Source organism: Rousettus aegyptiacus, unplaced genomic scaffold (assembly GCF_014176215.1).
Source record: "Rousettus aegyptiacus isolate mRouAeg1 unplaced genomic scaffold, mRouAeg1.p scaffold_m13_p_17, whole genome shotgun sequence".
Lineage (NCBI taxonomy): Eukaryota > Metazoa > Chordata > Mammalia > Chiroptera > Pteropodidae > Rousettus > Rousettus aegyptiacus.
Window position 1 is genome coordinate 34199870 of NW_023416292.1, and position 18964 is coordinate 34218833.

The 18964-nt window shown below is 55.5% G+C and overlaps 1 protein-coding gene across 4 annotated transcripts; it reads left to right on the forward strand.

The window, feature by feature from the left end:
- Positions 1-1162: 1162 nt before the first annotated feature.
- Positions 1163-18750, forward strand: DENND2D (DENN domain containing 2D). Of its 4 annotated transcripts, none has more exons than XM_016155558.2 (12): positions 1163-1408; positions 6257-6432; positions 7288-7400; positions 8030-8099; positions 8802-8879; positions 9931-10071; positions 11201-11349; positions 13674-13851; positions 16656-16697; positions 17123-17207; positions 17542-17781; positions 18244-18750. In XM_016155558.2, exons 1-12 carry the CDS (start codon positions 1291-1293, stop codon positions 18318-18320), a joined length of 1467 nt encoding a protein of 488 aa, XP_016011044.2. In that variant the 5' UTR covers positions 1163-1290; the 3' UTR covers positions 18321-18750. The 4 variants fall into 4 exon arrangements, with proteins under 4 accessions (XP_016011044.2, XP_016011047.2, XP_016011045.2 ...); XM_016155561.2 differs by lacking the exon at positions 1163-1408 and adding an exon at positions 1705-1817; XM_016155559.2 differs by lacking the exon at positions 1163-1408 and adding an exon at positions 3695-5681.
- Positions 18751-18964: the final 214 nt, after the last annotated feature.

Sequence of the window (18964 nt, forward strand, 5' to 3'; positions counted from 1 at the left end):
GAACAGAAACAGACTGTGTAATTAAGTACAGAATTGCCCAGAGTAGGGGTGACTTTTAGAGTCTCTGGACTAAAACCAGACAAAACCAGACAGTTTAATTCCAGGGCTGGATTCCTCACTCCTCCTCACTCATGCACGGGAGAGAGAAGAGAGCTGTAGGTCAGGCAGTCATATCTATAGATCTCAGATTTCTTTTTTCCAGGGTGTCTTTTTCTCTCTGCCACCCATGCCTAAAACTGAGGCTGAAACTTCTCTGAAAGAAGAAACTTCAGAAGGACTCTGTACTCTTTCCACCCCTACGGATGCTGGTCCTGGGAGGGCGGGGCAGGTTAGATCCCCAGGGAGCAATTGAGGCTTATCGGATGTAGATATTCATCTGACAAATGAAGCTTGAAGTCTGGGCATGTTTGGAAGCCAGTGAAGGTGAGAAGGGTGGAGGAGGATCTGAAAAGCTGGACTGAGATTTGGAATTAGAAGACAGGAAGTGTGGATAGCTGCAACTATCATCATCATCATCATCATCATCATCATCATCATCCCTTAAATTCACATCACATAAGAGTTTACAAAGAGCTTTCTGTTCCTTAATATTCACGTCTCCGTGGAGGTGGGGAAGCAAGACGAGGCTTTATCCTCATTTTGCTGATCTGCCCAAGAACACACTGGATGTCCGTTGCTTTTTGTTTTATATCCCACATATCAGTGAAATCATACAGTTCTTGTACTTTTCTGACTTATTTCCCTTAGCAAATGGCAAAATTTCATCTTTTCATAGCTGAGTAATATTCCATTGTATATACGTGTCACATCTTTTTCAATCGTTTGCTGAAGGAGAAAAGAAACAAAACACCAAACTCATAGATAGAGGACAGAAGGTGGCTGCTGGGGGGTGGGGGGGTGGCGGGGAAGGGAGCAACCACGTGGTGATGGAAAGAGACTAACTAGACTTCGGGTGGTGAGTACACAGTAGAGTGTGTATACATGTTGAATTATAAGGTTGTACACCTGACATTTACATAATGTTATTCACCAATGTTACCCAATTAAAACAAAACGAAACAAAACAAAAAACAAAAAACACACTCCCCGAAAGGAGACAGGACGGGGACCGAGCCACATCTCTCGTCCCTCCTCAGGAGCCCCTATGGCTCCGCTGGGTTCCCTCCGGCTCGCTGTGGGAAGTGAAACCGCGAATAGAGGGAGGCAGCCACACGCGCCCCGTGGGCGGAAGGGCAAACACAACAAACGATCCGGCGCTGGCGCGAGGCCGGGGCAGTCGCAGGGGGAGAGATGAAGGCGCTGGAAAGGTGTGGCGACTCTGAAAACTCTGCCCCCTTCTGGGGCAAGGTCGCGGCCACCCGGACGCTGGGCCGGTGCCCGCGGCGCAGCCCCGGCCAGTACCACCGAGGTAGGGGGGCGACTACGCGAGAACCCCGCGCGCTTCGGGACTGCGGGGTACGCGGAGGCCAGCTCCCCGGGGCGCCCCGCGGAGGGTGGGAGCGAAGTGGCGCCGCCCCTGCCGGACTCGCGTCGAGCGCCCTCTGTCACCCCACGGGCTCCCGCGGCGGTCGAGGGACGCGCCGGCCCGCCCAGGTGCGCCGGGGATTGGGCCGAGGCCGGAAGGTGCGCCGCCCCGCCCCGGGCGGGTCCCCCCGGCCTCCCCCCGCGTGAAAGTGAAAGCGTCGCGCCCGAGGAGGTCGGGCACCGGGGGGCGGGGCCGCCGCGGACCCGGGAGCCGGCGCGGGGCACCGGAGGGGCCATGGATGGGCTCGGCCGCCGCCTGCGAGCCAGCCTGAGACTGAAGCGCGGCCGCGGGGGTTAGTGCCGGGCCGGGGCGCGGGGCAGAGGCGCGAGGGCAGCGCGGGGACTGGGGCCGGGACGCGAGGCGGACCGCGCGGGGGGCCGGGGCGGGCGGCGCGGGGAGTCGGGGTCCGGGAGAAGTCCGCCGGGCATTCGGGAGGACGGGGCAGGGCTCAGGTGAGAGGAGAGAGGCGCAGGTAGGGGTGGACAGGACCAGGTGGGGACGGGGTCGGAGGTCAGATGAGCGGCCAGGCCAGCAGGGGTCAGGTGGAGGCGGCGGGGCAAAGGAAACGGTGGCGGGGCCCCGGTACCACGTGTGATTCCAGTCAGGAAGCTTGCAGTGCTACTGCAGCGCGCCCGGAGCGCCCTCCCGCACCCGCCTCAGCTCCGGGGTGCCCGCCGCCCCGCCCTGGCCCGCCTCGCCGGCATAGGCCACTCGGCGGCTCCCCGCTGCTGCGCCGCAAATAGCCACAGGCCAGAATAACTGGTCTCCCTGACGACGTACCACCCCCGCCCAAGGGCATCAAAGGGCCCTGGAGTCTGTGGTCACTAGCAGAGCTGAGGTGGCACCTGCTGAGCTGCTTCCTTAGAGTGTGTGAACCACATGAGTCACGCCCCCCCCAACCCCCACCCGTGGGGTGAGAATAATTCCTCCAGTTCAAGGCTGTGGGGATCACGTTCGCAGTCAATATTCAGTCCTTCTCTTCTTAGAAGGGGCGCTGGGCTTTGGAAGGAAGACAATTAAAAATTCACTCATTTTATTCATTCAACATTTATTGCTGCTTCTCACTGGCCAGACCTATGGCTGAGTAGCAGTAACCCTCACCTGCTTGCCCAGAGGTTCCACCTTCTGAAGAGAAAGCCAAGGGGACAGTAAGCCAGGGTGGTTCGCAGAGAGCACACCCGTTCTTACACTGGCAAGTCAAAAAGTTGCATGAGACCCCCACCCCACCCCAAGCCCCAGAGTTGGGGAGCCCCGGGGGTGAGATCAGTGCTCCTTTTGCCAACAGTCCTGCCCCCCACCTTCAGCCCTTGCTCTTCTCCCCAAACACAGGGTTCCAGTATCCGGGGTCATTCCACCCCGCCAAGGCAGACCATGTGTGGAGACAGAGGCCTGGGACTGTGGGGTGGGGCTGGTGTCCTCTCCTCTCTGGAGAGCCCTGGCCTGGTCTTTCCTGGTCTCCCTCAACCCTGAGGATCCTGTGCGAATGCAAGGGTCTGTTTCCTGCAGCCCCGGGGAGACAATCCAGTTGTCCCCACCCACTGTGGCCCCAAACCAGGTTGATGATTGTGCCCGGAGCTTCCCGGACATGGAAGAACTGGAAGATGAGCAGCCAGTACTACGTGTCCTGAGGTCTGGCACCTGTCAGGCCGGGAGAGTGTGCTCTCTTCATACCTTCTGCCTGTCCTCCATGTCCTGGGGAGTCTCTTCCCCTTCTTCGGCCCTTTGGGCTGTAGGGCAATTGTGTAATAGAAGGGTGTGTGTGGGGGGCGGTGTGTACGTGTGTGTGTGTGTGTGTGTGTGTGTGTGTGTACGTGCAGGCATAAATTACCCTGGTAGGGAGTCATGGCACTGGCTATCCTGTGTTGAGAGCTGCTGAGCTAGAAAAGGAAGGGCCAGCTTTCTACATCAAGGTTCCAGGAACTCCCCTCACCTATATTCTAGCCTGTTCTGGGGCTTTCCCCAGGTGGCTGTGGGTGGAGCTTCGTGGTGGAAGAACAAGTGTAACCAGACTCCTGACATCCTTAAAAAGGGTGGCTCCCTCCTTAATTTAAAACCCAGGTTAATATTTCCTTTCTAGGGAACTGGGAATTAAACGGGTTGACCTATATGAAATACGTGTGTTTGATGGATGTTGTGTCTTCTGCTGATAACCCCTTTTGAAAGGTAGGAGATAGTAATCGTTTTCTGGACTTTTTGGGCCTCAATCCAAAAGTGAAGTAACTTTTTTTTTGTTTTGAGTTTGTGAGTTTTGTTGTTCTCTTGGCTCTCCTGATAAAGCAGGAGGAAATGGGCTGTAAATTGCAACTTAAGGGATTTGGGGAAAGGAATAATTTCCTGAGGTTCTGGAATTGTCAGCAAAAGATTTTGGTCTCAAAGTCCTTTGCAAACAGGAGGCATCCCACGTTCGTGGGATATTTGGTGTGTCCTACTTCCAGAAGGCAGGGGCATGGCATAGAACTCTCATAATTCCCACCCCCAACAGATTCTGTTAGTCCCTGAATTACTCTGTGCCTCAGTTTCCTCGCCTGTGTTAGGAGGGTGCCTGTTCATCAGGCAGATGGTGAGGATTGTGCAACAAGTCTGTGCAGGTTGCAAGCACGGCGTGGTGACAGCTCTGAGTGTTCGGGTCACTCACTGTTCTCACCATCATAGCATTCGTAACATCCTTATTTACTGTGACGAGGGTTCTCCCCAGGAGTCATGGCTGGGCCACTGAGTGCTGGGTTTTACCAGTCCCACGAAAGCCAGATCTGAAGCTCTTAAGAGCAAGGCAGCCGTTTCCACTATTTCGGCGCCCCACTTTTTCCAGGGGGATGCTAATTCTCTGCAGGAGTGGCAAACGCTGGCAGCAAACCCTGTTGCCTCCTGGCTCCTCGTAGGCACAGCTTCATGGCCCAAGTCCTTTTCTCTTACCCTGTGGTTTCACTCACTCAAGGGTTTATGTGAGAATTCTATTTAATTTAGGGCTCTTCTTTCTCTCTTTCCCAGACTCCAGATATCACTGGAGCCCCAGAGGCAAGCTGCTCTGCCTTTAGCTTGGGCAGAACTGTTGAACTGGGGGAACAGGGAAAAAAGACTGAGCGGGAATGAGGGTGGGGTGGAGATCATCCGGATGCTTTCCACTGCCACTGAGTGACCTCAGGCTGCTGATGCAACCAGTCCCCTACTGTAGGCCAGGGAGAATGTCCTGATTCACTGCTTTCTATTTGCAAGAGGGATTCTTTGCTGGAGCTCTGGAACCGGTCCCAATGAGAGAAATCTGTCTTAGACATATTGCAGGGTGAGAGATACGCCACCGTAATTCTCCTGAAATACCAGGAACTCTCCAGCTCAGAGAAGGACTTTGCCCTCTGCTTCACCACCAGGAGAGGAGGCTTTTAGGTTTGTCTTGATTTCCAGGATTCCTTCTTGCTAGAATAATTTCTTCTTTTAGATCATTAATGGGCCAAGTCTACTGATCTCGATCAGGGAAGGTGAAATGTTTGGTCCTGTGCTCTTGCTTGCAGCCCTGAAATCCTGCAAGTCCCAGTGTGCAACGGGTGGCCTTGCAGGGGCTTTTGGCTGCTGTTGAACAGGTTGAGAAGTGAAAGGGCAAGAATCAAAGTTATGGGGATGTAGGATCCCTTTCCTGGGCCCAGCCAGGTTCCAGTGCCCACAGTCTGATGCTATCAGGCATTCTTCACTTTCCTGAGGTTGTAAATAAACCTGCTGTACAATCTGCGGCTCAGAATTCAAAGCCCTTAGCCCAGAAGCAGCTGAGCCTCGGAGGTGTTTGCTCATGACCTTTTGTCTCACCACACCCTGGGGCTCTTGGGAGGAGCTGAGGTCTGAGCTGCAGTGCCAGGATGCTGCCTCTGTCACTACGGGCATTCGGCATTCGGCTGCCTTCCTGGGTCCCGTCACATCCTTCTTGCTCAACCATCGGGTGCACAGGATGGAAACTGCTCTCCCCTGTTTGGAAGACGGCGTGGGGCTCGGCTTCATAGAGCTGTGGTTGGACACCGGAGCGGCAGCCCCTTTCTCAGGCTTTCTGTAGCCAGTTCGCGTTGGAGGAAAGGGTAGCGCTCCATGCCCCACAGGCCCGAGAAGAGGGAAGGACAAGTGATAGGCGGGATGCTCAGGCTGTTCCAGAAATGGCTGCCTCGACTCCGAGCAGGTCTGGACTGGATTACCCACTTCCTTCTTTCCAGAGTCACTCTCATTGATGGGGCTGTTTCTTCCTTGAAACGCTTTTTTTTTCTCTTCTTTTATATCTTGACTTCCACCTCGTCCCCCATGTGACCGGGCTGGGAGGTTTCCCCTCCTGGTGTTCAGAGCCCGTCATGCCCTCCGTGGGGTTTGGCGTGGTCACAGCCACATGGCCCTCGTGCCTGTTCTGGTTTCGTGAGCCCAGGTCTGGGCAGGGCACACTGTTTCGGGTGCGTCCTGAGCACCCCGTGGGTAGGTGGAGCCTCCGCGGTACCCTGGGGCATAGGGCCTCCCAGGCGGCCTTTCCAGTACATTTCCTTGGCTTCCAGACCAGTGGTTTCTTTTCTCCTCTTTTCTCTCGGTGGTTTCACATCTCCCGGGGCAGGCATGGAAACTGCCCGGTTGGCTCTGGGCAGGCTCCGGGGACCTCCACGTTGGCATGGGCAGGGTGGCCTTGAGGTGCAGAAGTTGCCTGGAGCCTCACGGAGGCCACTCAAGGCCTGGATCCATGTGATACCGATGGGCCCCGTGCCTCTGTTTCAGGATCTGCCCAGGACAATTCGGGGGAAGCTGCAAAGGAGCCAGAAAGGGCCCAGGAGCACTGTCTGACCAACTTTGCAGGAGGACAGCATTTCTTCGAATACCTCCTCGTTGTCTCCTTAAAAAAACGGCGGTCAGGGGAGGATTATGAGCCCACGATCACCTACCAGTTTCCCAAGGTGACAACTGAAGGAGGGGCAGGGGGAGACGGAGGATGCCGTGTTTGAGAGGCCGCGGGGTGGGGGTGAGGGGTGCCCGCTCAGTCTCCCCACCTTGCCAGGGTCTGAGTCTAGAGCTGCCGTGAGCCTGCCGCTCCCATTTCCTGCAGGCGCACCCTGTGTTCTGTTATCACCCACAGAATCTAGGTCTGGCTTCTTTGTGAGATGCTGACCTAGGCTCCCTCGCTGGGAAACTAGGCTAGCTCTTATGTCCCTTTAGGGACCTCCTGGTTATTCCAGATTCCATCCCCAGTCACCCTTCTCTGTAGAGAAGCTTCCCTTGCAGGATTGGCCTCCCTGGGATGGGCGGGAAGGACAGGGTGGCAGGGCACACAGCTGGCGGCCAGGCTCAGCCTGTGGCCACAGCCCATGTATCAGGCCCCAGTCGGCTCCCGTCCTGGGCAATGGGGCAGGGATAGGGCTTCCTTCTCACTAACCCCGAGGGGGAGGCAGCCAAGCCGCTTCCCTTCTCTCACGTGGTCCTTGCAGGAAGCCAGGTGCCCTGCCCGTCTTTCTGTCTTCAGCGTGGCCCTGGCCCCCTTCCTGACTGTATAGATCCTCAGGACGCTGCAGTCTAACTCAGGGTCATGTAGACGTGGCCCAGGAGGGGCTGCTCCAGCCTCGGCGGTCGCTCCTTCCAGACCCCGGATGAAGTCCCAGCGCAGAGCGACAGGGAGAGGCACCCTTTGACCCCATGCTGGTGGCAAAGCTTTGTCTCAGACTGCTTTAGAGGCTCAGTGGAAGCGCGCCGGCGCTCCAGCCGTCTCCGCCCGCCCCTACCTGAACCACCCACGCGTCCCCCCCTGTTCCTTACAGCGGGAGAACCTGCTTCGGGGCCAGCAGGAGGAGGAGGAGCGGCTGCTTAGCGCCATTCCCTTGTTTTGTTTCCCAGACGGGAACGAGTGGGCGCCCCTCACTGAGTATCCCAGGTAACTGCCCTGCCCCGCCCCCACCTCGACAGACTCTGGGACTGGGGGAGAAGGGCCGGCGGGAGCCGCGTGGCCCCCCAGCACCCCCTCGCTGGGTGTGCACGCCAGTTCCTCCCCAGCTTCCCCCGGGACCCGGAGGGACTCAGTTGATCCATTACAAACATGTTGCCTGGGGGCCCTCGAGGCCAGGAGCTTAGCTAATTGAGTTAACCAGTCGCCTCTGGGCGCTCCAGCTAGAAACATCTGCTCTGGGTTTTGACTCTGTCACTGGCAGACGCTGGAGCTAGGAGAAGGCCCTCGGCCTCTGAGGAGGTTTGGCTTCACCACTTATGAGTTGAATGACCTTGGACAGAAACATGTTCCCAGCCTCAGTTCCTTCATCTTTGAGGTGGGGATAATAATTGAACCTACCTCAAAGGGTTGTTTTGAGAATTAAATGAGATGAGGCGTTGAGAGCTTGGCACCAATAAGCACTTAGTAAATCGCTGGTGTTATTATTCTCACAACTAATCTGCAGCTCCCTTGGCCCTTCGCACCCCCCGCGCACCCCCCGAGCACCCCCTGAAGCTGACCGCCTTCCAGGTCTAGAGTCCAGTGAGCAAATGCAAACCTTGTCCGCTCTTCCTCAGGGAGACCTTCTCCTTCGTTCTGACCAACGTGGATGGCAGCAGGAAGATCGGATACTGCAGGCGCCTCTTGGTCTGTGCAGCTCAGAACCGCCCCCTCCTCTCCGCGGCCTTCTCGGCTCCACAGCTGGGCTCGCTCAAGCCTCAGCTGCAAAAGCCCAGGCTCCCTGGCAGTGGTGGTTGTAGAGAGCGCACAGCCCAGCACCAGCTGCCATGTTAGTGCCCTCTGCAACCCCGCGAGAACGGGGACACGCGCCTCTCCTCGCCCACCCCAGGGACCTCGCTCTCCACGCTTCGGTCTTTGCTCTCCCAGCTTTCAGCAGCTCCGCTCTGAGGGAGCCTCCAGCCTGATCCTCTCTGCCCTCTCAATCCAGGCCTCAGTGTCGTGCCCCCGGGAGCCTCCCAGGTCATGGACTGGGATTTAAAGGCTATTCTCGGCTCCCAGGATTCTCTGAGTCCCTTTTTCGGGGCCCTCCTCCCTCGTCGGTTCCTCGTCTCTGCCCCCTCTCTTTGCTGACTCCAGTTGGTGGCAGTGCCCGCTGGCGAGCCCGCCGGCCCCGTCAAGGCCATCTTCTTTTGACTTTGGTGCTTGCTCTGGCCTCCCCGCTGCCTGTCCCATGAACGGGACCGCTGTCCAGCCAGGCCTTTCTCCACCCAGCCCACCCTTTACCATGAATCCCCCGCCCCAGACACCAGCCTGGTGCCCTGTCAGCCCCAGCTGGGTGAAGGCTCTGGTGAGGCTGCAGCGCTGACCGAACCGTCCTGTCCCCCCCAGCCCGCCGGCCGCGGCCCCCGCCTCCCCAAGGTGTACTGCATCATCAGCTGCGTCGGCTGCTTCGGCTTGTTCTCCAAGGTAGGGGCGGGGCGGGACTCCCCAGGTCCCAGGTCTGCCTGGCTGCCCGTACTCCCTGAGCCCGTGGTGGGGCTTCCCCCTTACAGCCAGTGTCGGCTGAGCCACACATGGGTAAACTGAGGCAGACAGGGGCTTGGGGTCCACTCGTTTTTAGAGAAAAGTGGGAACTGAAGCTAAGGTGCCCGCTCCAGGTGACTCCAGCCAGGGGGGCAAGCAGCTGGATCAGGACAGTGGGCGGAGCCCAGATTAGGAATCAGTTTCAGTTTCTTTGTCCAATGCATATAATGGTCCCACCCCTTTCTGGCTCATGCATTGGTGTGAGGTGACCTGTGAGAAAGGCAGAGCTTTGAAGAAATGTGGAGATAATTATTACACAGTCTCGGACTCCCTCTGACCCCTTCCTGGGCAGAAAGGAAGATGAGGGTTCTGGGACTTCTGCTGGAGTTCATTTGTGACCAGGACATCCGAGTCGGGATCAGAGGGAAGTCCCTCAGAAGGGATGGAGAGTGTCATGGTGGCCACAAAAGGGCTTTGGTGTGCTCTGTCCCCACCCCCGGCAGCAGGCCCCTTGGAAGATGAAGGCAGGAAGCTCTGTCAGCCTTTGCTTGGGTGAAGTGTTCATCTGTGTGGGGCTCTGTGGGACGAAAGCTGCCCCTGGCCCTGGGGAGTCCTCAGTGGAAGTTAGAGGGTAGAGGGGCAGCCAAGAGGCCCAGGCTTCTAGGCTCACACTCCAACCAGCACGAGTGACCATGGACCATCACGGATGATGGGTTTACCCTGGGATGACTTCGTGGGGAAGGTAGTTTATGTTGATGCTTGGAGAACGGAGGAACATGGATTGGTGGGGAGAGGATGGAAAGAAGGCTAGGGAAAAGCAGGAGATAAGCAGCAGACTGGTCTCTGCCCGGGAGGAGGGAACCGGCTGCCGGAGAGCCTGGAAGACACGTGTGAGGCCTGGCCGGACCGGTGCAGAGCCTCACACACGGGGTCCCTGCCCCTCGCCCAGCGGCATCCCTTTGCGCCATGCCGCCCGTGGTCCTTTTCTGTGCAGATCCTGGATGAAGTGGAGAAGAGGCACCAGATCTCCATGGCAGTCATCTACCCGTTCATGCAGGGCCTCCGAGAGGCGGCCTTCCCTGCTCCTGGGAAGACCGTCACCCTGAAGAGCTTCATCCCCGACTCGGGCACTGAGGTGGGTTAGCGAAACGGGGGACGGCACTCCCTGGCTGGAGGAGGCAGGCTTCTTATCGGTCCTTCCATTCCCTGGGTTAACATATGGGGGAAACTGAGCCAGGCAGGGGCTGGGTCTTGGCTTGAATTACTGGCAGAGCTGAACATCAGACCCCAAATCTTCTGATCCTCCCAACCTGATTTTACAAGGACCTAGTCACTGTTCAAGCCACCAAGACTCGTGTTTATAATAAATAAACCACATCAGCTGAGGGTCCTGGCGCTAGAAGGGACTTTGCCTCCAGACTCCAAACTGCCACTTGCCCCCCCCCCACCCTCATCCACATCAGTATGTGGCCTCCACCTGTCTCTTATCACTCATCCACCCTGAGTTCCCACCCATGCCTCGCGGGATGCTATTGTTTTAAGGCACTAAGCAGACAAAGCAGCAAGTAGAACATTGTTTTAAGAATTCCAGTGCTGACCCCTGGTCCTCTGGAGAATCTGTGTCCCTCTGAACCTTGGCTCCCCCATATAAAAATCTGGGGAGGGGCTGGGCTTTTTCACTTACTCAAAAGATAAGCATGGAATGCTTGCTGGGCGCCAAGCTTGACTATGTTCTGGATATAAAGTGGTGAATAGAAGGAACATGGTCCCTGATGTCATGGAGCTAAAAGTCTAGTCGGGGAGGCAGACGTGCAATAAGAAAACGAGCAAAGAAATATGTAATTAAAAATCGTATGATTATGATGAAAGGGGGAAAAATGCGTGCGACATGGCAGAAAACACCTACTGCGTTAGGTGACCAGGGAAGGCCTCTGAGACTGGCGAGAGGACGAGGGCCAAGGGGAAGAGCGCGCCGGGGAGGGCCTAATCTGAAGGACCTCGGGCAGGGGACAGCGTGGAGAGGGAGGCGGAGAGCACTCAGTGAGGGTGGCGAGGGAGGCAGGACGCAGTGCGCGTTATGCTGGGAGCGCGTCCTCCGTGTTATCCCCAAGCAGACGGAACCCGGAAACCGAGGCTGGGTGTTTAGCAGGGGAGAGGCTGGAGCAGGTTTACTCCCGTGGGGAGAATGGAGCGGAGGCTGGCAGTGTGATGGGGTCTGTGTGATGCCTCTGTGGTGACACCCTCTCCCTCTGGTTTCCCCACAGTTCATCTCGCTGACACGGCCCCTGGACTCCCACCTAGAACACGTGGATTTTAATTCTCTGTTGCAGTGTCTCAGTCTCGAACAGATCGTTCAGATCTTTGCCTCCGCGGTGCTGGAGAGAAGAATCATCTTCCTGGCAGAAGATCTCAGGTGGGTCCAGCCACTGAGCAGCTGGCCTGAACTGACTGGCTTCCCTGGGTTCAAGGGGACAGCTGGAGGGTCCTTGAAGGAAACCAGGGTGTAGGACCCGGGTCCTCAACCTCCTGCCTCTGGGTCTTGGTCTGTGCTAAACCGCTCAAGGAAGCCATTCCAGTCCCCCTGCTTCTGCCTCTGAACGTGATTGCTGCCTAAGTCTGAGGAAGGTTTCTGATTTAACTCCAAGAAGGGTATGATGTGATCCTGGGAAGCCCAGGCCCAGAAGTCAGGGCAGATGCTGCTATGATTCTGCTCATGCAAGGCTGAGGGAGGGAGAGAGGGCGAGGGCAGGGCAGGAAGGAGTATAATGGTATGGAGGTCAAGCCCATCATCCTTAATGGCAGACACATCTCATCTGTCCACTTACTCATTCAACAAACATTTATTGTGTGTCAGCTGTTTGCCAAGCATCGGAAAGATACAGACAAACAAGACATAGTCTTTGACCTCAGGGGATGCAGAATTCTGCAGTGGTTGAAAGCCTCCGTGTTGAAATGAGCGGAATGAGGCTCAAATCCCGTCCTTCCATCTTTCCTTACGTGGTTCCTCTTAGGTTAGTTTCTTAACTTCTTGAAGTCATGATCTCCTTGTCGGTGAAATGGACAAATTTATTGCTTCAACCTCATAAGGGTGCGGTGAGGCATTTAGCCTTCAGCATTTAGCACCCTACCAGGCACTGTATTGGTAAGCACTAACTGTCGGTCTTTATAAAATGTTCACGGTTGAGTGTATCCCTGTGTGTAGTTGAAGCAGGGTCCTGTCGTGTCTTGGTCTCTACCTCTTAGAGACTTCGAATCTGAGAAAGTCAGAGGGAGATACGTGATAAAATGGGAGAAGAAAAAAATATCAAAATTGTGGGAGGCTGGCCTTCTAGTCACGTCTGGGGAGGGAGAAAGCCAATATTAGGCTGACGACCTGGTTCTGTATCTTAGAGAAGAGGAAGAAGAGGATGTGGGGCATCCACATGTTAGGCCAGAGGGTCAAGCGAATGCTGTGGGTTTTAGAGGAAAGGGAGCTTGGGCAGGCGGTGGGCTCTGTGGGTTGAAAATTTTGTAAAAACCAGTGGCAACAAATAGGCTAAGCCTGGAGGGAAGTGGCGGAAGCCTTTGCTTGGGGATGAGCTCTTCCACTCCCAGCCCTGCAGGGAAAGGAGAAGAAGCTCCCCGTGTGGTGAGAGCCGGGATCCCCGGCCTTCCCCCTAACATCAGCGCTTAGGAAGTGAAGGCGGCTCCAGGTGTCAGCTGGTCAGGACATGGGCAGAGAGGCTGGCAGGACTTACCTCTTAGGCGTTAGTTAGCATTCTCTAGGGAAATCCCTCCACTCCCCACTTCCTTCCCAGACGGAGTTTATCAGATCCCCGAATTGCTGGCAGGGAGGGGACTTCCAGTCAACCTAGGCCTTGGCTAGACTCTCGGAGGCTCGATCTTTCCCACTCAGGAAGCGCTAGCTTGATACCAAGAATTGGAACGAGGTTTCCGCATCTGTGTTTTTACTGGCCTTGGTCTGGGGGCAGCCTGGAGAAATGACGAGCAGGGGCTGCACGTGGAGAGGTTGTGCGGCTGTGCAGGGGGAGGAGCTGGGCCCGGGCTGTGACTTAGGCGAGGGTCACACCGGGAATGCCTCACTGGAACCGGGAGAGGAGGCACCTCCGTGGGACTTTCCGGGTAGGAATTGCTGGGCAGGGGTTCCTGGAATCCAGGAATTTCCCAAGCAAACTCAGGCGCCAACCTGGTAACTTTTAACTAACCTCTCGTGGCCAGAGGGAGCCGGGAGATGTAAAGACTGGGCAGGAGGGTGGATAGACATAAGGGAGAAATGGTCCGCCTGTCTGCTGCGCCCAGTGTTTACGGGTCTGTCTCCTTGACTACACCATGAGCTCCTTAAGCAGGGGCCACATCTTACCCTGCCTAGCATCCACATCCTTAGCACTGAGATGCACATGAAAGAGCTCAGTCAATAATCGGTTTCAGCGAAGGCATTTCTTCTTTCCTCCTCTCTTCAGAGCCACTTTTATTTTTGTCCGCTAGTGAGTTGAGATGACTGACTGGGTAAGAAAGATCAAATAGAGGCCCCATCCTTGATGAGAGGAGCCTCGGCCTCTGCTGGTTTCTGCCCCTCCCCTCCTAGCCTCTAGAAGTCACAAGCTCTGTGAGCAGCACAGCTCCCGGACTTGCGCGTGCGTCTGCACAGGCAGCGGTCACAGCAGCTGCCGCTGGGGGTGCAGGGCCAGGGGCGCGGGGAGGCCGCCCTGACTCTCCTTCTCTGCACCCTGTCCCCAGCACCCTGTCCCAGTGCATCCACGCCGCTGCCGCGCTGCTCTACCCCTTCAGCTGGGCGCACACCTACATCCCCGTCGTCCCCGAGAGCCTGCTGGCCACCGTCTGCTGCCCCACCCCCTTCATGGTGGGGGTGCAGATGCGCTTCCTGCAGGAGGTTACGGAGAGCCCCATGGAGGAGGTAAGGCGCAGCGAGAGGAGGGCGGAGTGTGGAGCCAGGCACACCCGGGTCTGGACGCCAGCTCTGCCGCTGACGGCTGTGTGAACTGGGGCAGCTGCTTCACCCCTTTAAGCCCGAGCCTCAGCTTCTACGTCTGTAACACGGGGATGACAGTGTTCCGTTCCTAGGGATGCTAGGGGGAGCCACCCGCCGCATGAAGCTCCTCGCCCGGCGCCTGACACAGAGCCGGTGCTCAGTGAGTGTCAGCCGCCTCCTCCTGAGCGGTTCCCCTTTGGGCTTCAGGAGCAGCACCTAGCCTGCGCGCGGGTCATCCAGCTGTCCTAGGCCAGTCGGCCCCTATGGGCAGGCTCAGGGGCATCCCACATCTCATCTGAATGCATAAGCGCAACTGTTCTATACAGCACATACCTCACTGGAATTCATTCTCATTCCTTGGCCGCGAGCTAACTCAGGTAGCCTTCCTGAAAACTAGTAGGAGTCTTGAAAATGCAGATTTTTGCAGTGAGAGTCATCTTTCTGATTAGCTCAGAGCTCAGCTGGCAATTGAGGTCATAGCCCTTTGATTTTGTCAGCTTCTTATTTCCTGATAGTGCCCCAGACATACCAAAGGGCCCAGTGTGAAAATGGGTGTTCATAGCATACATCTTATCTCCAGTGTCGGAAGAACAGCTCAAAACATGTGCTCTGCTTAGAGCTGTCAGTAGGAACTTTAAAGAGATAGCACCGTTACTATAATCTCAAGCGGGAAGAGCTACTTAGAGATGTATGTCTGCACTGGTTAACCACTGACCCCCTCTGTGCAGCCGAAGGACCATGCGCGGTGGGGGGCGGGGGCGGGGTAGAGGCTAGCAGTAAACTGCTAAAGAGGCTTGGAACCAGCCCTCTTGGCAGGACTTCCCCCATTTACATAAGAAATAACTGAGGTCCCGGGAACTGATCGACATTTCCCAGGCCACGCAGGCAGTGGTGGAACCTGGCAGAGGGAGCAGCTCAGTCCTGGTTAACACAGCGCTGTTGGAGAGGAAGGTGTGTCCCTTCCCGCCTCCTGGCCTTCCCAGCCCTCCTCAGAATCACTGAGTACACACGCCCTTTGAACGAGTCTTCGCCTCGTGACTCACTGGGGCAGAGTATCAGCCCCCGTGTTTAGCAATAAGACTTAAAACGTCCCAACCCCAAAAGTTGTGAAACTTCCTGACGCTGCAGCTTCAGCTCCTCGGAAGCTGTGGCTCCTCCCCCTGCCGATGGCCGGGCAGGAAGACACCCCAAGGCCAGCAGACTGCAGCTCCTGCCATGCCAGAGTCCTGGCCGACCTTCTTCCTCAGCAGCTGCTCCGTGACAGGGGCAAGGCACGAGGCAGGGCGGCCGTGGGGGGTGCCCCGACTCCCCATATAAGCTCTCTGGAAGGGATTCCCTGACAGACAGCAATGTACCCCAACGCAAGACAGATTTGGGGGAATGACTTCACACAGCAGTTCTTCCCACACACTTACCTCCCAACCCCCACGCGAACAGCCGTCCCTGAGTGTAGGCATCTGAGCCGGCATGTGCAAGTGGTTTCAGGCCTGGACTAGTCCAACTTTTCTCCCTTGATGGATAATTACAGTGCCTGCTCTGTCTTTTGGCACACTTTCCAGTCCCTCTCTTTCCTTTCATGTGGAAGAAGGGAACATGGAAAGATCATTCACGCTATTGTCAAGACCAAGAGTCCAAACCGAAAGCAAGATCCCAGCCGGCGTTCCAGTGACCCACACAGGTCCTGCGGGATGATGGCAAACGGTCCAGCGCACGCCCTGCGCAGCGGCGGCTGCGCTTGGCTTCCCCGGAATGTTGTCCTTTAGAAATGAGGGCCAGCGTCAGCCCCTTGGTTTCCACGAGGTCCACATCCAAATTTTGTATGCAGCTTTCCAATTTAAATATCGGAAACTAATTCAGTTATTTAAAAATGCTCTAAAGATCAAAGAAACATCTGCGGGTTGGATGCCAACCAGCAGGATGCCTGTTTGTAGCCTCTGGTCTAGACCGAAGCCCCTCAGGCAGGGAGGGAGCTGGTACTGGAACTCAGGGTGCCCAGGTTCCAGCCCTGTGCCTGTCTCACCTGTAGCCTGGAGATGCACAGTCTCCTCACCACCTTCCCTTCCCTCTTCCTGTTGACTCTGGGCTCATTTCCTTCTCTCGCTCTTTCCTGTGTGAAGGCCCAAAGCTGAGGGAGTTTTTCGAGTAGAACTCCAGGCTGTAGAGAAAGCTGTTGCAAGCGTGAGGAGATGTCCACCCCTGTCCTAAAGTTGACCAGAGGAAGGGAGTCGAAGGCGGGTACAGGGAGTGCCATCTTGAGGACCTGCATTCTGGGCTTGGCGGCTGGCTCTGCTGTTTGTTAGCAGTATGACCTCAAGCAACTACTTTGAGTCTGTTTCCTCACCTGCAAAAATAGGGATAGTGCGTGCCTCTACGGGGGCTGTTGGGAGGATTAAGTAAGTGTGCAAAACAATTACCATGTGCGCCATGTACGAGTTACTCTACTCAGCGTTGAATTAAGGGAGTGACTGGCCATGTGTCCCCTCCCACCCTACCCCTCTCCCTTATCCTCCTTCCTACACACTCAGCCCCTTTCCCCAGAAAGGGATCTGAGATTTCCAAAGAGAAGAACGGTGAGAAAGGAGTGTCAGACAGGAAATGAGAATTAAGGATGCTGATTTTGTTGCTACTTGGGCTGAAAGATACACCCGTAGGCAGAAATTGAGGTGGTAGGTCCTCCTGAGGTCTGTGAAGCAAGGGCAGGGGATAAAGACGTTCTGTGTTCATTTCAGGTCCTGTTGGTGAATCTTCGTGAAGGAACCTTCTTAATGTCAGTGAGTATCTGGGTTCAGAGCCCCCTGCAGGCCCACTATCAACTCAATCACTCCAGTCTCATCCGTGTTCCCCTTATTTCAACGAGCTTAAGTACTTTTGTTGAGTGAGAACCCAAGCCAGCAAGACCTATCCTCACTCAAGGAGCCCTGTACAAACCAAGACACAGATGACTTAACAACAAGGCCATCAGTGTTGGTGCCTTTAGAGCAAGGGTATAAACCGGGAGCCGCAGGGGTAGAGATGAGACTTGCTGATGCTTTATGTCGAACTAAGTCCAAGAATCAGCTTCGGCTGTTTCTCTCCTATGTGGCTGATTATTAATTTGGGGGTGGCGTTGGGGTGCAGAATGCATGCCCACCTCCTCTATCACAGCCTTCACACCTCCTCGCTGACTGCTTGACCTCTGGGCTCTGTCCTTTCCTAGGTTGGTGATGAGAAAGACATCCTACCACCCAAGCTTCAGGATGACATCTTAGACTCTCTTGGTCAGGGGATCAATGACTTGCAGAGTAAGTCCCAGGCCCCTCTTATTTTGGGTTTCTCCTTGAGGGCATGCATGATTCCCAGCCATTTCCTTCCTGAACAAAAATGGACCCACTCGGCAGGCCTGGGCCGGTCTCAGACCTAGGTTCTAGGGCAAGACTGAGCATGAGATTTAATTCTTCCTAAGCAATGGAGGAGAACCCATACCCAGTCTCCCATTTTAATGAGTCAGTAAGGATGAAGCCTACCCCACCCCCTTCCCCAGAGCACTCAGCCTGCAATGATGGCCACTTGGGGGTAAGAGTGGGTAGTTTCATCCTGCTGCTGCTCTCTGAGATGGCCTCTGTATGTTCCCTACAGCTTCAGAACAAATCAACGAGCACGTTTCAGGCCCTTTTGTGCAGTTCTTTGTCAAGACTGTGGGTCACTATGTTTCCTATATCAAACGGGAAGCAAATGGGCAAGGCCACTTCCAAGAACGGGCCTTCTATAAGGCTCTGAACTCCAAGGCCAACCGCCGGTTTGTGAAGAAGTTTGTGAAGACACAGCTCTTCTCCCTTTTCATCCAGGAAGCTGAGAAGAGCAAGAACCCTCCTGCAGGTACACAGTGATGACCCCTGTCATCTAAGCCCGGAGAGGGCCAGTGCGCCCCAAGTCAGGTGTGGCCCTAGGATGAGGAGGGAAGGAAGGAGCATCTCCTTCTAGAGGCCCGCAGAAGAGCTGTGATCTTACTAGTGGGGCTGAATTAAGCTGAAGCCTAAGAAAATGCCCTCTGGCCTGACATTATGTAGAAGTTGCTCTATTCATCAACCAGCTGGAGGCCCTGTGCTCTTCAAGTCTCTAGCTAATTCCTATGCTTTGTCCATAGGCTCCTTTTTGGGCTAAATTAAATACTTGGATTTTGAGGGGCCTGTGAGGGCATGGGACCCCCAGCAGGAACGTGGGTGTAGCAAGGAGAGCACGGGGAGCAGACAGAGAGGACACTTCTGACCCTCACTCCTGAGCTCATCTTAGTTGTCCTGGCCAGGTTTGATGCCTCTAAACCTGTATCTGAACCCACAGGCTACTTCCAACAGAAAATACTTGAATATGAGGAGCAGAAGAAACAGAAGAAATCAAGGGAAAAGACTGTGAAATAAGAGCTGTGGCGAACAGGAGTGATTAGACCTACACGCCAGTTTTGGACTTGTCCCCTGCCGGCATGGCAGGGTCGGCGAAGCTCCACAGCCTTCTTCCAAGTCCTGGTAACCAGGTCTTGCTTCGAGCTGGTGTCTTGAGTCTGGGATCCTTGGAATCAGCTTTCTCAAGACTTGAGAAAGCTCTGACCTCTGCGCCCACAGAGCTGGGCTCGAAACTGCATTTTCTGCAGAGGTGACATAAAGCATGACACGGTAGCACAGGTGTTGCAGAGACTTAGTTGTTCTGACTGCCTTGTTTCAGGAAGCACTATGACAAAATCCTCAATGGAGAAAGTGGTTGTGACCCCAAGGCTCAGGCTCTCCACATAAAAAAACAGAGAGGCCTGTGGACGTGAGGATAAGAATAAAGGTGAACTCTTCTTCTTGTTTATAACGTGTATCTTTGGCTTCCACCATGGGAGGTGGCAGGAGAACAAGGAAGACAAGGCTATATAGATGGGAGAATAAACTGGACTAGTAGAGGACCGGGTCCTACTGGTCCAGAACTCTGGGGCTGTGTTTTGAGTGGCAGAATTATAGGGGTTGGCAGCTCCGCTTCTAACAGGAAGGACAAGGGGGGATACTAGTATCAGCAGCAACAATGG